The sequence below is a fragment of the Artemia sp. Qi Xiang Cuo genome, chromosome 20 (assembly GCF_049724085.1).
Source record: "Artemia sp. Qi Xiang Cuo chromosome 20, ASM4972408v1, whole genome shotgun sequence".
NCBI classification, from domain to species: Eukaryota; Metazoa; Arthropoda; class Branchiopoda; order Anostraca; family Artemiidae; genus Artemia; species Artemia sp. Qi Xiang Cuo.
Genome location: NC_142813.1, coordinates 51391299 through 51419111, shown reverse-complemented (window position 1 = coordinate 51419111; position 27813 = coordinate 51391299). Strand labels below are relative to the sequence as shown.

Genomic DNA, 27813 nt, shown 5'->3' with positions numbered 1-27813 from the left:
CATGTTATCTATGATTTTTAGGAAAACATTTGCAATCGATTATAACTTATAGTGGAAATGGTCAACCTAATTGCAAACCAGTTTTAAAAATGTTTGGATATCAAGGCCGTATCCAGGCGGTAAGGATTTTTACCCCCCCCCCCCAAAAAAAAATGTTTATCCGACTCGTAAAAATGTAACAAAAACGAATATAAAAAAATTTTTTCCGTTTCTTGAATAACGTCATGGCCGCATCCAGCATTTTTTTTTTTTTTCGAGGCTGGGGTTACATAAAGATTTTTTCGGGAAAGGTTAAAAAAATAAATAAATAAAAAACGCATCAATTTTTTTTATTCAATTTTTTTTTGCGCTTTTACAAGTTGGGAAACATTCCGGGGGGGGGGTCAAACCCCTACCTCCACCCCCCCTGGATACGGCCTTGACTATCGTATAAACACTTCCGCTCGTACCGAAGGATTTCCTATGCGTCTGAACAGACCATAACTATTGCTATTCTGTCAAATCTACAGCCTAGTTTTTTTTTAATCATATGTTAAAATTATTAGTTATGAGCTGTCAGTAACTCTGGTCCTATGGATGGATTCCGATTCTCAGAAATAAATTATCAAGTATCAACTATTGTCATTTTTGACTATTGACTAAAGATAGTTTGATTAATGAGGCCTGTTTTTTTTAGGAATCATATTTTTCAAATTGTTTTAATTAAAGTATCATGTTGTGTCTTTAGTTTCAAACTTTATTTGATCTATTAAGTAATTATTGTTCATATTTCGAAGCTAAAGCCGGTTTTTTTATCATGTATTATAATGAAGTTATTAATTTTCAGCACTTAGCTCCCAGATATGCATTCTGGTCCTTGAAATAGAAAATATAGAACAATATTCGAAATATTCATTTTGCTTTATTTTTGCTAATTCTGTCTGAATTAATACAAAAAACTGAAGGTTTATATATTGACCGTTAGATTAAATCAAAGACTAAGCCACGTATGCCAAATATAAGTTTCCACATCAAAGAGTATAAGTGACTTATAAAGAGTCTACCCCTTGTGTCGACGAAAAAACACCAACACCATCTAACGGTTGGCGTTTCTTGGCTTTTTTCAGTTTAATTATTAGAAAAATTAGTGGAATTAGTGTAATTGGCGAAATTAGTGTAGTAGTGTCTGATCTAAGTTTCGGAAGAAAAAAAAAACACAATTACATAGCTTGAAAAAATACCAAGAAACATCAAATCCTAGATGACACTGGCATTTTATTGACACTAGAGACAGTTTCCACTATTATAAGTTACCCATACTTTTTGATCCTACCAACAAATCTCTCAAACTTAATTTTCTATCACAGGTCACTAGACAATTTTGATTGTCAAACAATATCCGAATTAAATGGAGTAATTTTTTGACGATTAGGTCAAAACCAAAGTACAAAAAATAAAAATTAATTGATGATGCTTCTAGAATAATGTACATAAATCGTCCCTGCTACACCTAAAAGTCTTTACCGATGTTTTTTAAAAACAAATCTATTCACAGATTTAACATCTGATTGTGTAGTTTTATAAACCAAATGTCTTAAATAGAGGTTCTACTAGCAGCCCTGATAGATTCAACATTTACGCTCGACGTGACTGCATCCATTTCACTTAAAAGTCTTAACTGCATACGTAGACACATTAAGAGCTTGGATAGGTATAATATATATTTTCTTCACTCCACCTAAGGTTGTAACTGCATATTTTTTGAAAACCAAGCTGTGCGCAAATTTTGCATACTGTAGTGTAACTCCATCGACTAAATGTAGTATCTGAATGATATACTATAAACACTGTCTTAGCTGGAGGATATACCATAAGTACAAAATTGCGTTGTACCATAAGTACAACGCAACAGCATTTCTTCACTTCACTTTATGGTCTTAACTGCAATTTGTTTTAAAAGAACCAAGTGAGCTGTAGATTTTGGATAATGTAGCATAGCTCCATCGACATATCTTATCTGCAAGATCTATTAGCAGCCCTGATAGATTCAGCATTTGCGTCCGACTTAACTGCATTTCTTCATTTCACTTATAGGTCGTAACTGCATTTGTTTGTTTTTTAACCCAAGCTATTCACAAATTTTACATCCTGCAGTGTAACTCCATTCTTATCTGGAGTACCTACTAGAAGCCTGGATAGGTTCGACATTTAAGCTCAACGTATCTGCGTTTCTTCTTTTCGACCTAACATCCTTATGACTCAAAGGTTGCAACTGTAGTTTCTTGTAAACGAAAAATCCACAAATTTTGCACCCTGTAGTGTAACACCATCGACTAAGTCTTATCTGGAATACCTACTAGGAGCCTGGATATGTTCGACATTTAAGCTCAACGTATCTGCGTTTCTTTGTTCCGATCTAACCATCCTTATGACTCAAAGGTCGCAATTGTAGTTTCTTGAAAACCGAACTATACACAAATTTCGCATCCTGTAATTTAACGCCATCGACAAAAAGTCTTATTTGGAATATTTTCTAGGAGCCTGGCTAGGTTCAGCATTTGCACTCAACGTATCTGCATTCCTTCGTTTCGACCTAAACATTCTTATGACCAAAGGTCGTAACTGCATTTTCTCTTCAAAACTAAGCTTCACACGAATTTGCACTCTGCAGTTTCACTCCATTGACTAAAAGTCTTATCTGGAATATCTACTAAGTGCCTGGGTAGGTTCGATGTTTATGCTCGACGTAAATGCATTTCTTCATTTCCCTTAAGGCCGTAAACATATTTTTATTCTAATTTTTTGACAGGCAAGCTATGAACCTTAGGCGACACAGCAACGATTTATATTTTTTTTTTTTTTTATCAAATAGCTGCAGGAAGATGGCTAGTTCGCAAATCAAATTTTCATTTAGCACAGTTTCCAATAAACAAATAGACAAATTCACATGCTAAAGGGTTAGTAGCTTCAGTGTGCCGTAGTTAGTCGGTTGATGTGTCCATATTGGTATTCTGCTCTGATGAACCATAATAACCTGCAATAACAAATTTTTGCGTTTTCTTTAAAACATGAAATTTTAAAAACTACGTAGAATTAAACGAAGAAAATAAACTACCCACCACTGGGTAACCTTGCAAAATTTGTTTTTTTTCTTAATTGCAAAGAGTATTTCCGAACCGCAAAGAGTTTTTTTTTAATATGCATACTTATATAATTAAAAATTTTGAAAAAATGGAAAGTAAAAGCCTACAATTATAAAATATTATTAAAATACCCAAAAATATTTACTTTCCTTTCTAACTTCTGACCGATTTCAAAACTCCAAGGCTTTTGGGAAAATGAAAAAAAAATAGTTGTCTTAGAGCAATTTCACCGAAACCCAAATCTGAAATATAAAAATCTGAAAAAATTGAATTCTCAAAAATTTTTAAGATATGTTTCCACGTGTCCTTTGTGTTGTACAAGTTCCCACTTAACCATATCAAGCGATCCGATTTCACTTTCATTGTTTATAAGAATGACCAAATTATTCCTAAAATATAGGCAAGGAACCCATTAAAGATGAAAGGAAAGAGTATCAATAAAAAGAAATAAAAGAAAGTAGATAAGATTTTACAAGACACTTGATACTACAGACTGCAATATCAGGTTGTCTCTAGAGCCATCCTCTAATTAGAATCTCTCGAGTTCAGTCTTGGGGGCAATTTTCCATACAAGGTAGTCTAAGGCGAAGATTACAGTTCATATTTCAACCAAATAATTAGAAAGGTAGTTATAAAGCTGGGGCATTCAAGCCTCTTGGAAGGCCACCTTTCCCCCAAAAATTCATAACGTTTCTGCTGTAAAAATCGGCTCCATTTCCCCACATTTAAAAAATGGCCAGTTGTAAATTTATTCTTTAACCCTCTCAGTCAAAGTTGACAGCATAGTGCAAACGAATATGTATTAAGTATATTTAAAATCAAATTTATGTTCATTTATAGAATCATCCTTGCAATGAGTTTGCAGCAAAAAAAAATGGTTTTATTTTTCTTTTTTTTTTGCACAATAATGCGAGAGTAACAATAGACTAAAAATAAAATAAAAAAAGAGAAAGAAAAAAGCATTTGGGTAAATATTTTCTAATATTACTATTACAGTTAATTACAGCGTCCAAACTCATTAGAATCGATTGAGTTCAATAGTATCAAGCGGAGATTAGTCACATTGTTTATATTTCCTATTTCCAGGAGCACTTAGACAGGCAGTTATAAAAATGGAGCACTCAAACCTGCTGGAGAGCCACTTTTTGCCAAAAGGTTATAGTAATGTTAAACGTCCCTGGTAGAGAAAAGAAGTTGTGGAGATCAGTAAATCCTTTGAATGTTGCAAAATTTTGGTGAATACGAGACAATGAGGCAAGGTGCCACGGGGCGCCAATGCCGTGTCCAGAATTTTTATACGGGAGGAGGGGTTCAAGAATTTTCTTTTAAATGCATAACAAATTTGTTAATATGCATTTTATTACGTTTTTACGAGTCGGATAAAATTCCAGAGGGAGAGGGGGGAGGTTCAAACCTCCGCTCCCCCTGGATAAGGCCGTGTGCCAATGACAATGGCAAAGTCAATAAGGTGCTAGTCAAAAACCTAACAATATTTTTTTGGTTTCTTAGTAGAATATCGATATATACAAAGTAAGACCATTGCCAAAGCCCTGTTCCTCCCCTAGGTTCCTTCTTATTAAGTCTGAGACTCCACCTTACTGCACCCAATTTCCTAGCAGAAGAGGTGTAATTGCGTCAATTCACAAAAATTTATGGAAGGGGAGAGTACCTTTTAAAATCCCGGGAGGAGGGAAAAATCTGATGTTTTTTTTCTATTTTTTCAACAAAAATACCAAAAAGGCACTTTTCAACAAAAATGCCCCCAAAAAGTTTTTTTTTTTCAAAATCTAGAAAGGGGAAAGTCTAGGGGGTATATTATCCCCCCCCCCCCCTGTGCTTGAACAATATTGCTCTGAATGTTGTTCTTCGTTTAGTGTTAATGTTTAGTGTCACCAATCTGACCACATGAAAGAAATTCCTACGTACATAACCAAAACCTACAGAGGAGTTGGCTAAAGGTTTGTCACCATTAAGGTACTTACAGACAAACTATAAATTGTATTTCATCACATATAAGGCGGATTTGGGCATAAAACAGACATGAGGACAGGGATGTACGTTGGGGGGTGCCTCGGTACTTGGACCCCTCCAATTCTACATTTTCTTATATTTCTGGGCACTTCTTATTCAACTTATAGTCTCTTATTAATAGTATTTCAATGACTGTGAGAAATACTTTCGCTATACTGTGGATCCTCTTCAAGAAAATATGCTCCAAGCATACTGATTGAGGATAACGCGAAAGTCAAAACGATTCCCGACCAGTCAAAACTATTTACGATTCCCGAGTCAAAACGGTCACCTGTAAATAAGTGAAGTCACAGGTTTGCAGTGATTATAGTGGTTGAAGTGAATATAGGTTGCAGTGACGATGGAACTTCGTCGAAGCAAATAAAATCCAATTTGCGTTGCTCCTCGAAATGCTGCACTCTCTCACAGAAAAGAAAAATAAAGAGAGAAAAAAAAGTCAGAAAAAAGAATACTAACCCTGGTTTTGAAGAAGTTCATCTTGCTGCAACTGGCCGGGTGTTTGTGGCGGATTTTGAGCCATTACTTTTTGTCTAACTTCTCGAATTTTCAACTGCAGGCAATTCTTATTAGGAAACACGTCACTATGCTTAGCCTATAATTTAAACAGAACTAAGAAAGCATATTAAAATAATAATAGCTAAAACAGGAATTATTAACTAAACCCTAAACAGAAATAAAAACTAAAACATTAATATTAAAAAACAGAGCAGCCGTGTTCTGTGGTGTCAAAGCGGATTCAATATTGCTGGAAAATACGTGGCACAGGGTCGGATTCCAGCCAAGGAACTTCAATATCCATTAAATTTTTCCCAATGTCCTATTCCCAATACTCTCGGGGATGACCTGCTTTCCGTTTGGTCCAAGATGGCTGACCAAAAAGAACAATCTTTGGCAATCTGCCATCCTTCATCTGTAAACCATATTAACCTTTCTTTCCTCATAGCACTTGAAAGTTTTTCTTATAGCTTGGTAATCAGTCAAGCGTGTTTTTATACAAATACCTTCTTTCACCTGGTATTTAACAAGTCCCCCGAGACTTTCCATGCAGAAAAGTAAATCATACTTTTTTATTAATAAATGCCTCTATTTCTTCAAATCACAAATCAAATGGTCAGTAGTCAGAAAAATGTGATACTAAGTCATGTGATGTGACAAAGATGCGACGTAGTCTTCACCAGCTTCATTTACCAGACGTCTTTTACCAAACTCTTTTTTACCCCGCCTTGCCAAAGGGATGGCAAAGCTTTCATTGCAGCCCAAAGCGAGTGTCAGACTACTCCCCTACCAGTTTTAACCAGTTGCCAGACTGGTTTTCTGCTAGGAACTAAAGATGCCAGTACCCAGACGGATTTTGAATCTAATTGTGGGCCTTCTACTGATGCCTCCTGCCAGACTGAAAATTTTCCTTGTGGCAATTGTGATTCCAGCCCCCTATGTGACCCTTCCCTCCCCTTCCTCTTAGTGCTGAAAAAAAAAAACTCAAGTTCATTACCAACAAAATTTCTACTTTCATTGATCTTAGGGGGAATATAATTAAGAATACACTTAAGTCTGTGAATACAAATCAACAAATCGCTAATTTGAAACCAACTACAATTCAATCCAGAAGCAACGACTCCCAATACATTAATATTAATGACGCAAGTGTCAACTCAAAAATGAATTTAATCGATGACCTAGTTCCAGAGGTCAATGACAACTTAAATGAGAACTCATTCAATATTCCAGATCCAGAGGTCAGTGACAATTTAAGTGTGAACTCAGCCAATACTCCAGATACAGGGGTCAGCGACAACTTGAGTATTATTAATAAATCTGTTCCTGAAGCCAAATCAGGGAAGAATTCTATTGCCTGCCGTTTTCACTTGGCCAACAAGTGTATAAAAAAGAGTGATTGTAACTTTGTTCACCCTTGTATGTCTTTTTTAACTACTGGTCACTGTAACGACAATTATTGCTCCCATTCCAAACCCTGCCATAAATTTCAAAGTGGCCTATGTTTTGAAACTAAGTGCATGTTATTACATTTGAAAAACAGGGATTATTGTGCTATAGCCAGGCGCAGTAAAACTTTTAATATGAAAATAGTTACAAGTTCCAAATCAACCCGCAAGCGAAGCCCCCTTCATTCAATTAGTAAAATTAGCTCATCAGCGCATACTCTTCCTTTTTTATCCCAAATCCACCCTGCTCACTCAAAAAACTTCCACCTTTACCACCCAGCAAAAAACTCCATTTTCCCAGAAAAATCCCTTCCCTCTTATCACTCCAGTTAACCCATCCAAAGTTGATCTCCCAGAAAATACCACCGTCTTATATGCTTCCCAATTGTGATCAGACAAGAGTGACCCAGGTTTAAAAGATGTGGCCCCTTTCTCTAAAACCCTCCTTGCTCAACCCAACCAGAAGTTTAATCCTGCTTCTCAAATAAATCCCAGCCTTCATCCCGAAAAAGATGCCTCTCCTCTCGAAGATCCACGTTCCTCCCACCCCCACTGTCTCCTATAATTAACAAACAAACATTTACCCTCTTTAGTAAACATTTATATTACTCAAATCACTTTGTAACGAACGCTAAAAGCCTGAATTTCAACAAAGTGATCAGGCTAGCCCTCTGTCACAAACACAAAATTTATTTAATTGTTGTAACTGAGGTCCAAGCACAGAACCCTGATTTATTGAAAATTAATAACTACTCCCAATTCATAAAAATTCGTCCCCATGATCACCCCTTAGGTAAAAAGGGAGGTGGAATACTATTATTTGTAAATAATTATCTCTTTCCTAAATTAATTCATACTCCCAACCTTTCAGATTACGATGAAATCATTTGGGTAAGTGTAAGACCCAAAGTTTCACCACACCCCATTAATTTGATTGTGTTTTGCTGCTTCTATTATTCCCCAAATCAAAACGCTGCACAAAGACAACGATTCTATCAACAACTGCATAGTAGTGCCGACTTTGTCCTTTGCAAATTCCCGAACGCCGGTTTCTTAGCAGGTGATGCTAATGATCTAAAGTTGAATTCCCTTTGTAGTTCCCTAAACTTAAAACAAATAGTAAAAATACCAACAACAAAAGGAAATTCAACCCTTGATCTGATTTGCAACAATATGCAGGCTTTCTATACCCCTCCTGTCCCCTTGCCCCCGTTAGGAGGAAGTTACCATTTTTGATTATTAACGAAGCCTCTCAATAGCTTTAATCATACTTTTTCTGTTACTGAGTTCTCTTATCGCCCAATTTCCAATGATGGTCTTTACACATTTGGATCTTGGATTACCAATGAAAACTGGCAGGCCCTCAAAGGAAAAAATGACATTAATTTTAAAGTCTCTGAAATCCAAAATCTGATTAAAACAAATTACATAAATTTCTTCCCTGTGAAAAAAGTAAAAACATGTTCTAATGACAAGCCATACATTACTAGCCAATTGAAAAAACTAATTAGAATTAAATTGAATCTACTAAAGAGTGGTAAAACATCCAAAGCGAACTCACTGCGTAAACATATAAAAAAAGAAATACGTAAATCTGCTTCTTCATATTACAAATGCAAAGTCCAGGATTTATTTTCTACAAAGCCAAAACAATGGTATAAAAGAATAAAGCCAATTTGTGGGAAAACACAAAATAATATAGATTTCCATTTCCAAGAAGACCCTTCAGTTACAGCCAATGATCTGAACAGGTTTCTTTCTTCCATAGTTCAGAACCTCTCTCCCCTTTCTTTTGACACTCTTTATGATTTGTGCTCTCTCAATTTTCCCGTTATTTCGCCTTCGGATGTGAAAGCAAAAATTAAGAACATTAAAAAGTGTAGTACATATCCACTAGACATCCCGATTGTACTAATTAAAGCCTTTGCCGGCAATGTCTCAGAGCCTTTGTCCTTACTTTTTAATGAAATTACCTCTACTGGTTAATTCCCAAATTGTTGGAAGTTAGGTTTTATTACTCCCGTAAAAAAGAAAGGTAACAATCAAGATTTCGATGGTGTCCGTCCCATTACTCTTACTCCAGTATTTTCGAAGTTATATGAAAACTTTTTAGCTGAGTGGTTGAAAGTAAAGATAATCCCAAATGTTGACTAAAGACAATTCGGAAACCTACGCTCTACATCTACTACCCACTATCTTGTTCACCTTATGGACACAATATGTAACACACTCGAAAAACCCAATACCTGGCTTAATGTTATCGCTGTTGACTTGCAAAAAGCTTTTGATTTAATCAACCACAATATACTATTAGAAAAGATATCTAATTACTTTCAAGTTGACCCTTATTTAATTAGAATAATTGCGTCTTTCCTCTCTAATAGAACGCAAGTCGTGAAATACCTGAATGTATATTCTGATCCCCTCTCAATTTATAATGGTGTGCCCCAAGGAACCCTCTTAGGCCCAATTTTATTTCTTACAATGATAAACAACCTTGGTGTTTATTTTCCGGATAGATGGAAATTCGTTGATGATCTAACTGTCTTAGAGACATGTTCCGAAAATTCAAAAAGCAACCCAATGGACATCTTGGAATCGATATCAGCCGAAGCTCTTGCTGATGATATGAAAGTCAACCCTTTAAAGTCAACTGTTCTTACTATTAATTTCCTTAAAACTCCTCCTTCTTTATCCTGTCCAATCCCCCCTTAAATGTCTGTTACCAGTATGAAATTACTGGGCGTTATCATCTCAAGCGACTTAAAATGGGATTGTCATATTAATGACATCTTAAAACGTGCAAATGCCGCATTTTCCTTAAACTTCTTAAAAATTTTAAATGCCCTAAATCGCACTGTTTGAGGATTTTCCTGTCATTTGTACGCCCAACCCTTGAGCACGCCTGACCTGTTTGGCATCCTGGCATATCCATTGAATTGTCGGACAGAATAAAGGCAGTCCAAAAAAGGTGCCTAAGAATTATCTTCAATGAGGGTAAAGTACCTTATATTTCCCTTCTTAGGAGAGCTAGTCTTGTCACCCTTAAGGAAAGGAGAGCAAAAATTACCTTGCGTTTTGCTAACAATGCCCTTCATAACCCTTGAACAACTCCACTTTTCCTTGGTCAATATTCACACCTTCAACCTTATCTCCCACTTTCTATGTCAACGAAAATCCCCCCTTTTGCCCCAATAAGAGCTTGCACTGAAAGATGTAAAAGAACTTTTATCCCTTACATAGTTGAAATTTTCAATCAGTGAAACTCTGCAGCCCTCCCCTCCCCCCTCACTCACTCTTTACCTCATAGTTATTAATTTTAACGTCCATTTTGCAAATTTTGAGGTTTTATATTTATGTTTGTTAGTCACCAACTAACTTAATTTTACTTTATACCCTTGTTAATTTTACGAGTTTTCTTCTTTTTTTGGCATTTTTGCTGACTTGACATTGGCCTTCTAATTTTATGAGTTTTTTTGTTTTTGTTTTTAACATTTTTATGTATTTGACATTGACCCTTTTATAATTTCCTGTTGTTTTTTGATTGTTTGTTTTTGTTGTTCTTTTTCGCTTTATTTGACGCTAAAGTGCGAATTCGGCCCTTTTGGGCTTGTAATAGCCGTTTCTCAACAATAAATCTTATCTTATCTTACGTCTTTTACCAAACTCTTTACAAAGAGTTTACATTGTCTGGTGAATATTCTTCGTGTTGAATTGGCTACGAACTTTCGTAATCAATTATACGAACAATCGTATAATTCCGAACCTTTAGTTCGTAATTTTCAAGGCTAAGCACAATCTCCTGACAAGTAATTTCTTTTCTTGGGATTTGTTCCCAGTTGCACTTCCTATCTTCACATTTAACACGCAATATATGAAAACTACGTCAGCCACTGACAATTCCAGAGAGGTCCCGTTTTTCTCTAAGAAATAATGTAGTAAATTCATAGAACCAATATGACTCTTCTTTTGATTTTCATGTGTCCTTTGAAATTTTAAAAAATAAGTTGAAATCATTCCTTTTGGATAATTAGTACTTCTTAATTGTTATATTTTATTTTTTACTGAGTTTTTCTCTCGGGCCTTGATTTCACTCTTGTTCTCCAATTGTTGGTTGATATTTTGTTTTGTTTTTGTATCAACGGGTGGGGTATCTGCTGTGGCGTGATGATCGTGGCTGTGGCGTGAGGATTGTGGCTGTGGCGTGGCGTGAGTAATTAGTCTTATGTCTGTTTTGCTTTTTCTTTGTCATGTTTTTTATTTTGACTGACTATCCATTTATTTCTTTACTCGTTTTACCTGTGCAAAACGAGCTTGTCTCTCTGCGAAAAATTTGAATATTTAATATGTTATGCATGTATGGTTGAAAATTAAATGAAACTAAACCTGAAAATCGGAAACGGAAATAAATGGTAAGAGATAAAAAAAAAAGCTAGTAAAAAGAAGCAATAAGGCGTTTATTCAATTTCAAGGCGATGAAAATTTCCTTAAAAAACTATTTAGTGTTGTTAAACCTAAAAAAACTAAGTATTTTGATATTACTGCAAGAATTCTTTATATCATTAACAAATTATTGTGTTTACATTAAAGACATTAGTCAAGCAAGGCTCTTAACAGCGACTGTTTCGAATGGCTGAGGAAGTTATGCTTTATCTTTTCTAGAGGTTGTTTAAGGATAGTTCTACGTACCAGTTAAACAATGGTTGCCGCAAATGAAATTTCAGAGGTGAAACATTCCTCATCAGAATGGAAAATTGTCGTAAAAAGTAAACCCGCTGCCTCCTCAATTGCTGATTAGATGAAAAAGTCCCAACCTGGCCTTTTAGCCCCTGTTTAAATCTCCCGCCTTCATCGGTGTAATAAAAGGCGTACCGACAGAAATGAACGAAAAAGATCTAGAGAAAACTATTACAAAATGCGTCAAAGCTTTGCAGTGTGGCAAGTCACGTGTCCACAAGATTTACTTTCAACAACGCAGTGATCTCGATTCATTTTTGAAAAAGTCTGCGAAGCTGGGTTATGAGAGGTTATAGAGGTTATGGGTTATGAGCTGTCCAGGAATTCATATTCATACCCAGGCGGTGTTTCAGATGCCATCGACGAGGACATATTGCTGCTGATTGTAAGAACGCAGGACTGTGCTCTCGCTGTGGTTCCACGGATTACTCTTCCACCAGGGATGATCCATGTGTTCGGAACGTGTTCTGCATTTACATGTAAAGTCTTCACATCTGTTTTAGTATAAAATGCCCTGGCAACACTCAAACGGATAAACGGACAGCTCAGTAGATAAATGGATATTCACTTTCTATTTTGGAACATTAATGGTTGTCTTATTAACAAAAGACCTATTCTTGAGAATATGCTTCATAATCATGATATTCTGTGTTTGCAGGAACATTTACTGACTAAACACAACCTTGGTTTACTTGACATTAGTGCCACCTTCAAAACTTTTTCGGTTCCAGCTAAGCGTAGTGCTTCTAAAGGCAGAGCTTCGGGTGGTATTGCTACTTATGTAGCATCAAATCTTGATTCTAGCGTTTTCTTTTCTAGTGATGGTATTTTAGCTGTGCGAGTAGGTGAGTGCGTAGCAATAAATGTGTATTTACCCACAGATTACAAAGATAAAGATTCGGAGAGAGATTTCGCATTAGCAGTTAGTAAACTTAGCTCATGCCTTCGTGATGTCCTTAAACTGAAAATCCTGTGTTTGATCGTAGGTGATTTTAATTGCAGTTTGTCTTCAGCTTCTATCCGTGCTTCTTTACTATACGTAATATTTAGCGATGATTTTAAAGTTCAACAGAAATCTGCTACGTTTCTTACATTCATTCTTCTTGCACCTCTATCCTTGACCACGATGTGTCGTATAATCTTGATACACTATGTGTTGAGGTATTTTTTAAATTTCAAGTTTCAGACCACCTTCCTATTGCTTCTAGTTTTAAACGAGAAGCTTCTCAGATTCTAGTGTTGCAGGCTCCTATTGTTCACCGGCATAAATGGCATACTTGTCGCGATTGGAAAAAATCGACACATCTCAGTACATTGAAACTTCTGATAGCATCCTTAACAAGAAACGTGTTTCATTTTACCTTCTGCAAAAGTCTTCCATTAAAGAATAATGAAGTTAGAGTAACTCGTGATATGTATTCAGCAGAAATCTGCCACGCGCTTTTGTGCGCTGAAAAAGGGGCAGTTCCTCTTAAAAAAATACATATTGGCACCCAAATGTCACGAAATTTAGCGCTATCTGATGCTTGTGACCGGGCTCAGTTTCGGTACAAATTATGGAGAGATTGCCTAAAATCTCTGGCCAAGGAATAGTCAATGAATTGAGAAAAGCACCGAAAATTTTTTTTTGCTAAGGAACTTGCCCTTCATCGATCTAAAATGACACTTTATTCTGAGAAGGTCAAGAATTCACCTGATCTACTGTGTAAGCTATTACCTCGTACTATCTCCTCTAATTTGCCAGACCCGAACGACATTCCTTTGTCCGAATGGGTATCCCATTTTTAAATGAATTTTCTGGGACTGATTCTGTTTTAGAGTCACAATTTTGTGACGAGCTTTAAAACTTCACAAATGAATATCCTGATCTTAAGTTTGTTGTTACTTTTGACGCTGTTATTAAAGCCATATCCCGACTCACAAAGAAAGCACCTTGCGGGATAGACAAGATGAGCAGTCTACACATCATTAATGGAAGTTATGTACTGGTGCGTCACCTCAGCCTTCTCATTCAAATGACATTTGATACAGGTGCTGTTCCTTGCCGTTTTGCATCTGTGATCTGACTCCGATTCCCAAAATAGAAAAATCTGAGTCACAATGTTCCTCCTTCCGTCCCATCACCGTCTCTACTGCGCTCTGTAAACTTATCAAGCTCCTTTTCATTGATGAGCTAAGACTGAAATGTTACGTTCCCTCATATCAGGTCGGTGTTCAGGCTAATCTGGCTGTTCTCATGCTTTCACAGTAGTTTTACTGCCGACGCTTGATCTTCAGGAGAAAGTCTGGTCCTCGCCGGACATGACGTTAAACGTGAGTTCGATTCCTTAATCCCTTCGTCCATTCTTCTTCATACGGCAAAGCGAGGCGTCAACCCATCAGTAGTCCGTGTTCTCAGAGATTTATATAGGAATTTAGAGCGCGTTTGAAAATTTCATTCTGTTTACCCATGCAGTCGGCTCTTCATCAATCCCAATACAACTGCAATAATTCTCGTGTGAGGTCAAACTCTTCGACTCCCTCGACTATGCTTGTAATTCCTCAGTACCCCATCCTCGTTACGAAAGGAAGTAGACAGGGAGCTATCATTTCCCCAACCCTGTTCAATAATTGTGTCCTGGACGCTCAGGCAAAATATCTTCTTTCTTATATTCTTGGGAGAATCGATGTGTATCTTATTTGTTATGCTGATGACATCTTGAATCTCGGCCGTACGATCCAGCGCATTGAGAAGAATTTCCAAAACTCCTGAATATTCAGAAATCGGTCTGTCTTTTAATCTTGAGAAAACCAAGGTTGTCCTTTTCAATTGACGAAATCCCTCTACTTCTCTCCTAAATCTGGACGTTTTTTTTTATCAAATCCACAGACCATATTACATACCTGGGCCTTCCAATTGGCGCATCTATCGGCCACACAAGTCGTTTGCTGATATCTCACGTTGAGCGTAAAATTAGTGTATCTTACGCTCAATATTCAATCACCTACGATCAATCTTCTTCAGATTTGCTAAGTATCTTTTACATTTGCCTGCTTGGACAAGAAACCGTAAAATTATCCATTTGTATAAGCTTGGAGACACAAATATTAGTATTAATAAATCTCTATCCCGTTATCAAAGAGATTTTAATCAGCCATGGTCATCAATTTGTTCGCAATAGTTTGTTCGTATTAACGTAATGTATGTAATGAAGAATTTTGTTGTTGTTGTTGTTTTTTTTGTCATGCATTTGAATTTTCAATGTGTGTTTGTGTCCTCTTTTTCTGTTTCTTATCTTTAGTGATTACTCCGTCTAGTGTACCTTTTTTATACAGGAAATAAATGAATATTTATAATAACAACAATAATAATATATAGAATTAATGCAATTAAATACCACTTAAATGGAACACTGAAGTCGCTTGGATTGTTTGAAACATACCCATACAAGTTAACGGTACATAGACTATATTTTCACCAATAGGAAATAAAATTATTGAATAAATGTTAAGTTGAATATTGGTTATTAATTAGATTTAGAAATAATTAAATCAACAAAATACCGCTTACTTGGAACGCTGAAGTCGCTTGGGTTGTTGGAAACATACCCTGCTCATTAAAGAGTTGCATAACTAGTTGCCGTCTTTGATCCAATATTTTTCTTAGGGATGAAAAACTTTTCTCACCCCCAGACACTGAGGAGGCAGTAGCTGGAGTTTTTGGGGTCCGAGGTGACTGTAAGGTAGGTGACGTCACATCAGTCGGATCACTGACATAACCACCTGAAAAATACACTATTATATTTTAACATTAAAGAATATAGAATGTTATATAATGTAGAATGTCCTATATAATGTAATATGGGAATGCTATAATAGAATACAGAATGTTATGGTATAATATTGCCGAAGGTTTTGCACAGATCATCTAGTTGGTTTGTAAAACCCCAAAAAGCTTTATGTTTTTTTTTACATTTTATAAAAAAAAGATACAAGAGAAAAATTTCGGTAGAGGCCCCCCCCCCCCAAAAAAAAAGGCCAAAAGGAAACAAAGCCGGAGAAGCAGAAATTATAAATTTTAATTATACGAGACGAACAAAGTATTATATATTTTATATCAACAATTATTATAATGAAACGGCTAATATTTTGTATATCATTGATTATAGGCTATAGTATAGACTAAAACAATTCCTTAGAGACCAAATTGGAGGACTATCCCCAGCCCAAAAAATAACATTATATTCCCAAACCTTTTTGTTGATGGAAATTTCGACTTTTTGTACGTATGTTATATAATCATACAATTTATAGAATTTTCAGGCCGTTTATATATTAAAATCTTTAAATAACTCAAAAACGAAAAATTACGAATATCAATTTAAGTATATAAAACTTAAATTAACAGGTCTTGAATTCGGTAAAATACCTAAAATTGTCAGTTATAAGAGGGATTGTATATGACTTGTCAGAAGGCCTACGCAGTAAATAACTAGGCATTGTTGGGCACGGCCTAATCAATCACGAGTCCAGAGACTTAGATTAGATGGGATTAGATTTTTCAAAATAATTCCTTTACCAATTCAATTATGGAGTCAGAATCCCCTAAATGTACAAAGGACATAAAAAAATTGTTCCCCATTGCACCCACCTTAGATCTTTTCATACCAGAAAACCACAATTTTCTAGCATTTTACAGGGTTTTTTTTCAAAATAATCAAGTTTTTAGGGCAGTAGTATATTTTTGTCAGTATTGTCACGTTGAATATTGAAAATAAATAAGCAAAATTAATTATTTAAATTTAACATAGATAATTTCTGAGACAAAACTTCGGTCAAGACCGGCACTTGAACCTCCTCGGTACACAATATTAAAAAAAGAAAAATATTGATAAGTACAGTTATCCTTTCATGTCCATGTTCGGCCCTTTGTGGGCTTATGATAGCGATGTTTTTAAAAATAAATATCTTATCTTATCAATGTCCCATCATTTCAAGATATAATATGTTGAAATGATGGGACATGGACAGCAGTACGTATTCTGCTGCATAGACTATATATTTTGAATGCCCGTCACATTCTTCTTACTATAAATAATACTCATGCAATGAGTATTATATCATTGTGGACATGCAGTCAGTATATCCACTATATCGCATTTAATTTGTTTTTTACATTTACCAGCCGCTACTACCAAATGCCACATAACTCTTTACGAGATCTTTACTACCAAGAATTTAATTTCCGATTTTTCCCAACTTCTTAAAAAATACATTTCTTCGTAACTTTCAGCTTAAAGAGTTCAAACAATCAAATTTAAGATGCATTGTCCTTGGTACCTGACAGGTCTTGTCCGTCGTCACTGAATGACAACGGACAAAGACTCCTCTAGCTCTGCAATATGCATAATCAGGTCATACCAAACACGCTCTTTCAGAGACGAGATATGCATAAATACGCTTGGTATAGTAACGACAAAAAGATGATCGAGTATGTTATGATCTCGGGTCACTGGCACTCGTCAATTACAAATTGCCGGACTTATAGGTCGGCCGAGCTTGGAAACAAAGACCATGGGATTGTACTCGCCACGCTAAGGCAGCGGCTGAGAGCGCAACGACAAGAAAGACGGCCTTCCAAGTTCGATCTGAGTAGTCTGGCTACATCTGAGATGCAACGGAAGTATGCTCTCGATATATCTAACCGGTTTAGCTGCCTCCAACTTCTGGACGACCCTGAAGTAGTATGGAAATCTTTCAAAGATAACATACTTGATTTTGCTGGCAATTATAAAAAAACAAGTGTTTTTAACTGAAAGTAAGGAGCGACATTAAAATTTAAACCGAACAGAAATTATTCCGTATATGAAAGGGGCTGTCCCCTCCTCCACGCCTTGCTCATTTCGCTAAAGTTTTTTATTGTTTTATAAAATAAAGTCGTGTGACAGATTCAAACTTTAGCGTAAAGAGCGAGCTATTTGGAAGCCTAATTTTGGAAGCCTAATTTATAATGTCTAAATCTAAAAATCAAGTCTAAGCCTAAGAAAATAAAGGCTAGAATGAAAACTCAATTCACACGTATTGTCGCCATTACAATATATATATATGCATATATATATATATATATATATATATATATATATATATATATATATATATATATATATATATATATATATATATATATATATATATATATATATATATATATATATATATATATATATATATATATATATATATATATATATATATATATATATAAAGACACGGCTAAAATCAACTAAATAAAACCGGATGAATCACGAGACCGATTTCTTACTTTTAAAAACTTCTGGGTTAAAATCAGGTCCAAAGAAAGTGTTCCCAGTAACTTGAGCCGATTGAGGGGTCACTGATGGAGGATTGCTGTTCAAACCAGAAGCTTCAGAGCCAATTTCGTCATCGTTTCCTGTCATAGAGACAAAAATATTTAGAAACGTATTATCACAAAACCTATAGAAATTGGTAAATTGTTACAAATAAAAACGACTATACGACATCACAATATGAATTCCGTTGTCACAATTTGGATTTCGGGCAGGACCACATTTATTGAAAGCAAAGTGATTACATAATAATTCAAACTGATTCATGAGGTGGAACCAGGGCCGAGTAAAGGGCGATTGGGCCCAATTGGGCGTCGCATTTCAAAGGGCCCCGCATTACCATTAACATGCATTATTATTTTTCTTTTTTTAATTAAAAGCAAATTGTTTTTGACAATGAGGGATATATTATGAGTTATTCAAATAATTAAAAATATATTTATTTTAAGATGGCGTTGTTGGACGAGATTTATTAATGTACTTATCATTAAACAATACATACTTTATAATGTAAAAAACTAATAGCCGTAAAAGTTCATGTCAAATATATTGAATGTAATCGGTATAGTCCTATATTACAGAGATTTGGTACTTCGTACTTGTAATCGGTAATCGATAATCGTACTTGTAATGTAATCGGTATAGTCCTATATTACAGAGATTTGGCACTTCGTACTTGAATAATTTTGTGTACTTTAACTACTATGCAGGCATGTTCTATTTGAATATTTAATGTATAAAGAAGGCCCCGCAAAAAAAAATCAATTGGGCCCCGCACCAATTCAATCCAGTCCTAGGTGGGACCTATTTTTTTATCAAATCAAATTGTTCATCTTCGATTAAATTACAAAGAACATCAAAGCAAAAATATTCCTAATTTTTGAATATAGCCCACTTGACCCATCATATATATTATGGCTATGACCCATCTATTTATATATATATATATATATATATATATATATATATATATATATATATATATATATATATATATATATATATATATATATATATATATATATAGGGCTATATTAAAATATAGCCCACTTGACCCATCATGTATATTATGGCTATGACACATCATATATATATATAGGGCTATATTAAAATATAGCCCACTTGACCCATCATGTATATTATGGCTATGAAACATCATATATATATATATATAGGGCTATATTAAAATATAGCCCACTTGACCCATCAAAGGTCTAGTCATACCCAAAAACTGCAATTCTCTAAGATTTTTGAAATTTAAAAATTATGAAGGTTTTCGTAAATGTTGATACTCGTAACCACATTTTCGTCAATGTTGACACTAGTAACTGTCAAAATAAATAAGCAAAAACTAATTTGCCATTTTGATTTTACTTTTTGGCAATAAAAACTCAAACATTAACAATCTCCTGATTCTCAACTCCCAGGAGAGTAAAAGCTAGGAAAAATCCTCGGTCAACGGCAAAGCGTCTTTTTATCTTCCGTATATATTAGCCAATCTATAACTGTGTTCATTTTTGTTAGTTATTATTTTCGAGTCCCTATATGTTTCCCCAGAAACGTTCGTATTCAGTCAATGAAGTCGAATTCTATCGGATAAGTAAAACTTCGTAGCATGAAATACTCGTACTACTAACAACTCACCACAGCCCCAAACTTTCTGAGGCCGACAATTTTACGCACGCTCCTCCTCCATCCCAATCTATAGAAAAGCTCTCTATTTACACCCTCACAGGAAGTTCCCATTTTCCTTAAATCTTTCCTTACGACATCCTCCCATCCCAACAGAGGACGATCTCATTTTTTTTTAGCCCTACGCAATCTTTTTCAGTCCGCCGAAAAGGACAATCTTTAGCAACCTGTCATCCTTCAACCGCAGAACGTGCCCTAGCCATCTTAACCTTTCGTTCATTATAGCCTTAGAAAGCGGGATTGAACCACATTTTTCATACAGCTTACTGTTTGAGATACGGTCAGTCAGTCGGGTAATCAAGACAATCCGTAGGCAATGAAAAACATCTGGCAAATCTTCCACTGTTTTTCAGAGCACCCATGCTTCAGATCCATGCTTGACCACTGCCATTACTGTAGCTTCTTGAGCTACAGTGATATTTCTTTACATTTTTTAATTTATATTTAAAAAGATATCTATTGGGACACATATGGTCACTGTTACACCTAAAGGTAAGATGTGACATTTTCAAACATCTAAGGTTATTTTCAAAAACCCTTTGCTTTGCTGTTCTCAAAGGAAAGATAAATAGGGCGGTGTTTGACATTTGAGGAGAGTAGAAATGACATTTCTACTCTCCTGATCTACATTATCCTACATTATTTCTACTGTCCTGATCTACAATTGTCCTAGGACCTAGGATGAACCTAGGACAGGTTCGTTCCCCTAGGACAATTCGTGCTAGGAATACAAATCTTCTTAAGAATAATTATAAGCATGAGCTAACTAAAATTAAGCTGATATAATTAAGCTCACTATAGTTAAGCTGATATATTTATGTTGAGGGGAGGACTAGGCACGAGAATCCTATAGCGGCGCTGTTAGATTGATCTCAGGTTGGTAACACGGGACTCAGAATTTGAACCTAGCTACAGCTGGAAATACAAAACTCGAAATTTGACTCCGGTGAAGAGATTATAAGAAAGCTTCTCCACAACAATCCAAACAGGAAGAAGAAGAAGAAAGTAGTTAGATTAGAAAGTAGAAAGTAGTTAGAAAGAGAGTAGTTAGAAAGAGTAGTTAGAGAGTAGTTAGAAAGAGAGTAGTAGTACTTAGAAGAAGAAAGTAGTTAGAAAGTAGTTTCGATGAACAGGTGAATTGATGTTATTTCTACAACTTGGTATAAAATTTGACAATTTGAGAATAACTTGAAGTCTCATACAATTCTCTGTATTTAGGTCATTCTTTTTAGCCCATTATTCAGTTATTTGGAATGCTTAAGTCTACCTATTTGAAAGATAAATACATACGAATATATTGATAAAAAATATTGATTATGTAACATTTTATCACATTTTCCAAAAAGATCTTTAAAAAGAGGGTAAGCTACAGAAGCGGGATGATCCATCCTCCTCCCCGCGCCTTATCCTCAATCTTTTTCAAAGTATGCTTATTGCATATACCAAAATATAGAAGGTTACTTTTAAACACGTATTTGTGTAATTCTGTTGTCTGTTATAATTATTTTTTTCCAAAACATTAATTGACGGACCCTTTCATTAAACAAAAATTGTTTTTTTTTTCACTCAATACATTCGACAGTGTGATGAATTCTGTTTAATCTGAAATTGCTCAAATACTAATACAAAATAACGTTGTTTTATTATGGTGAAACACCGACTGTAATTATTTTAAATTCTTTTATTTATTATTTATTTCAATTATTTTATTAGTTATTGAAATGTAATTATGTTATTCTTACGGCTTCAAGTTCATTTAATAATAATATATTTACGCCAGTACAAAATAAGAAAACACAAATTCGCTCCCAGTGGATTGTGTTGTCCAAAAACACAGATAGAGAAAATAAAAACAAATCAAACGAAAGAAAAAAAGAAAAAGAGCAGCCTGATACCAATTATCACCACTAACTCTACAGACTCCACAAAAAAATAAAAAATAAAACACAGCCCTGTTACACCCAACTCACAATATAAGCATATTACATCAAAGGACATATCCAGGGGGAAAGGGTTTCTTGTAGCCCCCCCCTCTCAAACAACAATTCTGGCCTTTTACAGCCCACTCAAAAATTAAAATGGAACTAATTTCAAAGAATCAACCTTTATACATATATACAAAGAACAAGAAAAGACTAATAACAAATATATAACCAAGCTAAGCAAAGAAATTATATTATAAATAAATAAAAAGATCAATGAATGTTTAGAGATTCGACCTAACCATTAAATTAAACCACCATTAAAAATTTAACCACCAGGAGTTTGAAGCTGCCAAAGAGGTGACAGTCCCTACCATACCATACCATACCTACCATACCATAACTGGAAGTGTACACCCTACCATAGGGTGTACATAACACCCTACCATAACTGGAAGTGTATTCTGTACGTTATATACTCCAAACAAAAAGTGTGACAGGGACCCTTATGTTGTCAGAACATCATATGTATATATGTATATTTGACATTGAAGCCCCACAGGGTTATGGCCACAAAAAATACAAGACAAAATGAGAAAATAACATGAAAAAAAATCAAGGAAAAAAAACAACAGAAAAACACTAATATAAACATAACTACCACAAACACCCTTCTTGTTGGTCAGACCAACACGACTAAGCCGCACCAGACTCCTAATACTTATACAACGGTGCTAGGTCCCCCCCCCATTATTCCACCGTATAATTATTTAATTTTCATTATAAAGAAAATTAAGTTCTTTGAAACGTTAAAAAATCTAATAAAAAAAAGTTTTTTTAACTGAAAGTAAGGAGCGACATTAAAACTTTAAAGAAAAAAAATTATTCAGTATATGAAAGGGGCTGTCACCTCCTCAACGCCTCGCTCATTACGCTAAAGATTTTTATTGTTTTAAAAATAGAGTTGAGAGAAAGAGTAAAACTTTAGCGTAAAGAGCGAGGCGTTGAGGAGGGGACGGCCCCTTTCATATACGGAATAACTTCTGTTCGTTTTAAGTTTTAATGTCGCTCCTTACTTTCAGTTAAAAAAACTTCGTTTTTTAATTCCATTTCTGAACGTCTTTGAATTAATGAAGGTTTTGATTTTGGCTCACCGTACATGAATAATTAAAAGGAAATGTGCATATTAATTTTACTTCTTTTTTTGGCTAAATGGCTTTCTCGAAATTTTGATTCAATGATTTTGATAAAAAATTGGCGGAGGAGGGGCCTAGTTGCCCTCCAATTTTTTTGGTTACTTAAAAAAGGCACTAGAACTTTTAATTTTGATTACGAACGTTTTTATTAGTAATAAATATACGTAATTTACAAATTAATTTATGTACTGAACTTCTATATTCGTATGTTTTTATTAAGTGGGTTACATGCGGGAGTTCGCCCCCTAGGTCAATGCTTCGCTCTTTACGCTAAAGTTCGAATTTTGTTCCAATTCTTTAAGAATGACCCTTTAATCACAAAGGCCGTTATTTAGAATAAACGGCTCTTATGAAAGTACTATAAAAAACTTTAACATAAAGATCGAGGTACTGACTAGGGGGCGAACCCAATCATATACGTAATAATTTCTGTCCGTTTTAAGTTTTGACGTTGCTCCTTACTTTCAGTTGAAATACTTGATTTTTTTTTAATTTAATTTTTGAAGTTTGTTTAAATAATGCTAGGATATCCAGCACCTCCTTCATAGCAATGTCCCTTCCCATCTGTAAAAATACTCCCACGTAACCACCGACCCATCCACCCCCCACTACCTGAGAAAATCCCCCCGAAAACTTCTGAATACTTCCCAATAACCAATATTATATGTAAACATTGGGCAAAGTTCATAACTTGCAGACCTTTCCCCGGGGACTTTGGAAGATTAATTTATCCTCAAAGACATAGTTATCTTATTCTTGGACCATGCTGAACAAAATGGCTATCTCAAAATTTTGATCGGGCGACATTGGGAAAAACATGAGCGTGGGAGGGGGCCTAGTTGCCCTCCATTTTTTTTGTCGCTTAAAAAGGGCACTAGAACTTTTAATTTCCGTTCGAATGAGCCCTCCCACGTATTCTAGGACCAGTGAGTCCTTGCGATCACCCTCGGAAAAAATTCAACAAATAAACACGCATCCATGATCTTTCTTCTGGCTAAAAAAAAAAAAAAAAAAAAAAAATTCAACATTTTTGCGGATAGGAGCTTGAAACCTCTACTGTAGGGGTTCTCTGATACGCTGAATCTGACGGTGTGATTTTTATTAAGGTTCTATGACTTTTAGGGCATTTCCCTTTTTTTTAAAATAAGGCAAATTTTCTCAGGCGCGTAACTTTTGATGTGTAAGACCCAACTTGATGAAACTTATCTATTTGAAATCAGCAAAAAATTTAATTCTTTTGATGCATCAATTGGTATCAAAATTCCGTTTTTTAGAGTTTCGGTTACTATTGAACCGGGTGGCTCCTTACTTACAGTTCGTTACCACGAACTGCTTGACAACAGAAGACTATGCCATAGTAGAGCAGTATTTTCTGTCATTTTGTTGCGTAAAACGACAATTTTGACCCAAAGGGTATTATAAAGTATATAAGGTACATAGGGTATAGAGTATATAGGGTACTATAAAGGGAATTTTCATTGACTGAAAATTCTACTGTTGAGCTTCACGGTTGCAACTATCCGTTGAGTTACAAGTTGCAGAAACCGTAATACAGCGCAGTGGAGCACTCGATCTTAAAGATGCAGGTAGGCCATACAAAATAAATGGTTAAAATAGACATTTATTCTAGACTTATTCACTTGAGGCTTCATAAAATTACACACCGTAGTGAATAATTTTGCATTAATCATTATGGAGGTGGGCCAGTGGATTTTTTTGTAGGTGGGGGAAGTTTACTTCTATTCTAAAAAACTGTGCTTTCATACCCTAATTTTCTATCTCTCGGTGAACTTTTAGTTATTTATAGAAGAAGATTTGGGGGAGTTGAGTTACACTGCAGGATGAAAGTTTGCCTTCAGATTCCGAATAGCACAAAGGTGTAGAAATGGAGAGGGCATTGTAAGTAATACCATCAAAATTCTCAGATGTAATATATATATATATATATATATATATATATATATATATATATATATATATATATATATATATATATATATATATATATATATATATATATATATATATATCTTCAGATAAATACAGAATTAGTTCTAAGAAAAGAGAGCAGGATGGAAGTAGGAATTAAAATATAATTCCTCTTGATTTCCACGAATATTTCTGGTCTACACTGTCATTATGAAAGTAAAGAGTAAAATTAAACCCTAAAATGAACAGACTTTACTCTGTATAGAAGAAGGCTGCCACTTCCACATCCCCAACCTGTCCCTCTTGATCGTAGAAACTTCAGAGGATGCTCATTCAATCGGAAATTGAGAATTCTTGTCTTTTTTTCAGTCGAAAGGGATTTGAGACCAACCAGCCCAAGTCCAAGAAGTTTTTTTGATATCCGGTCCTTTTGTTACCCCTTTGGACATTTTGTTACCCTTGATCAACATTTTAATGTGTTTATTTTGCATTTTCTCTATGGCTGCTCAATTTTACGTCTGGGGGAATTTTCCATGGGGGGGGGAGAAATTATCTGGGACGGGGGATTTTCCGTGCGAAGGAAATTTGCTCGTCAACAATATTTCCATCCACAACGCTCCCCCCCCCTCATCCGCTCAAAAAACCTGTTGTCTCAAATGTCTTAACCCCTCAGACTTCCCCAGAAAATGCAACAAATCACGTTACAACTGACGTGAAAATGTTACTTTTATTTTGTTATCTTTGCCATTGTTCTAATATTTTGGTTGTTTTTATATAGTGTGAACGTCACGACTCGGTATATTTTAAAGGGGGAAAAGAAAAAAGGGGGTTAACACGGAGTAAAGAGGAGAAAACTTACTCGTTGTTGACTGTCTCCGTATCCTTTTCAAAAACATACCGGGACTTGGTGGAATCGGGGACTCTATCCCAGGATTGAACTCAGGCAAATGAGAAAATTTCTCCTCAAAATTCACTGTTTGAAGAACTCTGCAAAGAAAAAGCAATATGATAAACAATAGTTATTTACAGACTCTATTAATCAGACTAAGAAAAATGGTAGATAAAATGGTTAAAACACAATATAGGATACGGTTTTGCAACTGCTTGTTGAAAAGAGAAGCATTCTAGTAAATAAGAAGTACCATTGATGGGTGAAAACGACTAAGGACTCTTTATCCAAACCCTGACTGCCTCTAGAGACAAAGGAAGCTCTAAAGTATAAATTGCGGAAAATTGGATAGCAAATTATCAATCCACAGGTCCAGAAGAGAGCCGTCATTCACGTTTCGGGCCTTTGCATTCAGAAAGAAGTGTAAGATAAGCAATTATTATTATAAACTCCAATCATGAGAATTAAAGAATGGTCAACAAGATGGTTGATATTGCAATCTAGGGTACGATTGTTGTTTGCTGCTTGTTGAAATGCGGTGCAATCAAGAAAATAAACAGTACTATTGCTTGATGACGACGACCAAGGACAATTTCTTCAAGCCATAAATGCCTCCAGAGACACAGCTCTAAAGTAATCGATCGGAGAAAGTTGGCTGGCAAACTATCGATCGGTCAATAGAGGGCTCTTCCTACTGTTTCAGGCCATCACATTCCAGAAAGAAAAGATGTATGGAAAACAATATTTGTTCATGGACTCTCGTACGAAATAAAAATGGTATAATGGATATTTCTCAGTCTAGGGTGGGAATTTTGGTTGCTGCTTTTTTTAAATGAGGTGCAATCTTGTAAATAAACAGTACTATTTCTTGGTGAAGACGACGAAGAAATCGTTATTTAACACCTGGGTTCCTCTGGACACACAGGCGGCTCTAAAGCAACTGATTTAAGAAAGTTGGATGGCAAATTATAGATACATCGGTCAGGCAGATAGTAGTCCCTGATTTTAAGAACTTCCCAGTCCAGAAATTAAAGGAATAAACAATCTAGGGTATGATTTTGATTTGCTAATTTTTAAAATGAAGTGCAATCTAGTAAATAAACAGTGCTATTGCTTGGTGAAGGCGCCTGAAGGTTCCTTCAAGCCCTGGGTGCTTCTAGAGTTTGTTTAATAGATAGGTCCTGATTTCAAAAAACACCCACCAAAAATCATACCGCAGCTCGTAGAAAATAAACATCTTGTCGACAGTTTCTCGGTGTAAAACAGCATTTTTCCTTTTTTTATTCTGACTAATAAACAATTGAAATGCAAAGGCCTGAAGAGTGACTGACGGCTCCCTTTTCTACCCATTTTTCAATATTTAGCAACCCAACTCTGTCCAATCAACTATCTTAGAGCCGCATGTGTCTTCATACCCGCCAGGGACAGGACTCTGCTTGACCGATGGATCGATAGTTTGTCCTCCGTCCAAACATCTCCAAACAATTACTGTAGAGCCAATGTTGTGTCTCCAAAGGCACCCAGGGTTAAAAAAAGCCCTTAATCGTCTTTATCAAGCATTTGTACTGTTTATTTACTAGATTGCACCTCATTTTCAAAAAGCAACCATCAACAATCATACCCTAGATTGTGATACCAACCCTCTTGTTGACCGTTTTTCAATTCTGATTATTGAAGTCCATGACGTCTATCTTCTTGATCTGTGGATCGATAATTTGCCATTCAACTTTCTACAGTCTGTTCTTTAGAGCTGCCTTTGTCATCAGAGGTATCCAGGGTTCAAATAAAGATTCCCTAGTCTTTTTCACCCATCAATGGTACTGTTTATTAACTAGATTGCACCTCATTTCACAAAACAGGAACCAACAATCATACCCTAGATTGCGATACCAACCATCTTCTTGACCATTTTTCGTTTCTGATTATTGGACTCCATGAACAAAAATTATTTATCTTACACTTCTTTCTGAATGAAAAGACCTGAAACGTAAGTGACGGCTATCAT

General features: G+C 35.4%; 3 protein-coding genes across 3 annotated transcripts in view; 1 reads left to right on the top strand and 2 right to left on the bottom strand.

Moving 5' to 3' along the window:
* LOC148940339 (UPF0415 protein C7orf25 homolog) overlaps positions 1–1875 on the bottom strand; it is a 39171-nt gene extending 37296 nt beyond the window's left edge. The window contains exon 1 of the mRNA XM_089106418.1: positions 1774–1875. Coding sequence (XP_088962544.1) covers positions 1774–1875 — 102 coding nt within the window. The remainder of the gene's footprint in view (positions 1–1773) is intronic.
* The window catches only part of LOC148940336 (protein capicua homolog), a 330670-nt gene that overhangs the window by 223374 nt on the left and 79483 nt on the right, over positions 1–27813 (top strand). The gene's annotated exons all lie outside the window — the stretch shown is intronic.
* Positions 414–27813, bottom strand: LOC148940338 (putative transcription factor capicua). The gene is made up of 6 exons (XM_089106417.1): positions 27767–27813; positions 25779–25906; positions 18135–18263; positions 15384–15595; positions 5610–5745; positions 414–3013 (listed from the first exon to the last, which is right to left on the bottom strand). Exons 1-6 carry the CDS (start codon positions 27811–27813, stop codon positions 2961–2963), a joined length of 705 nt encoding a protein of 234 aa, XP_088962543.1. The 3' UTR covers positions 414–2960.

Excerpts from the sequence above, each read along its gene's own strand:
- LOC148940338 (XM_089106417.1), bottom strand. The coding sequence starts at position 27,813 with ATGATAGCCGTCACTTACGTTTCAGGTCTTTTCATTCAGAAAGAAGT. Across the intron at positions 15,596-18,134 it reads TAACCCAGAAGTTTTTAAAA|GTGGTTATGTCAGTGATCCG; the intron begins GTAAGAAATCGG and ends TGTATTTTTCAG. Across the intron at positions 3,014-5,609 it reads TGAACTTCTTCAAAACCAGG|GTTATTATGGTTCATCAGAG; the intron begins GTTAGTATTCTT and ends TTGTTATTGCAG.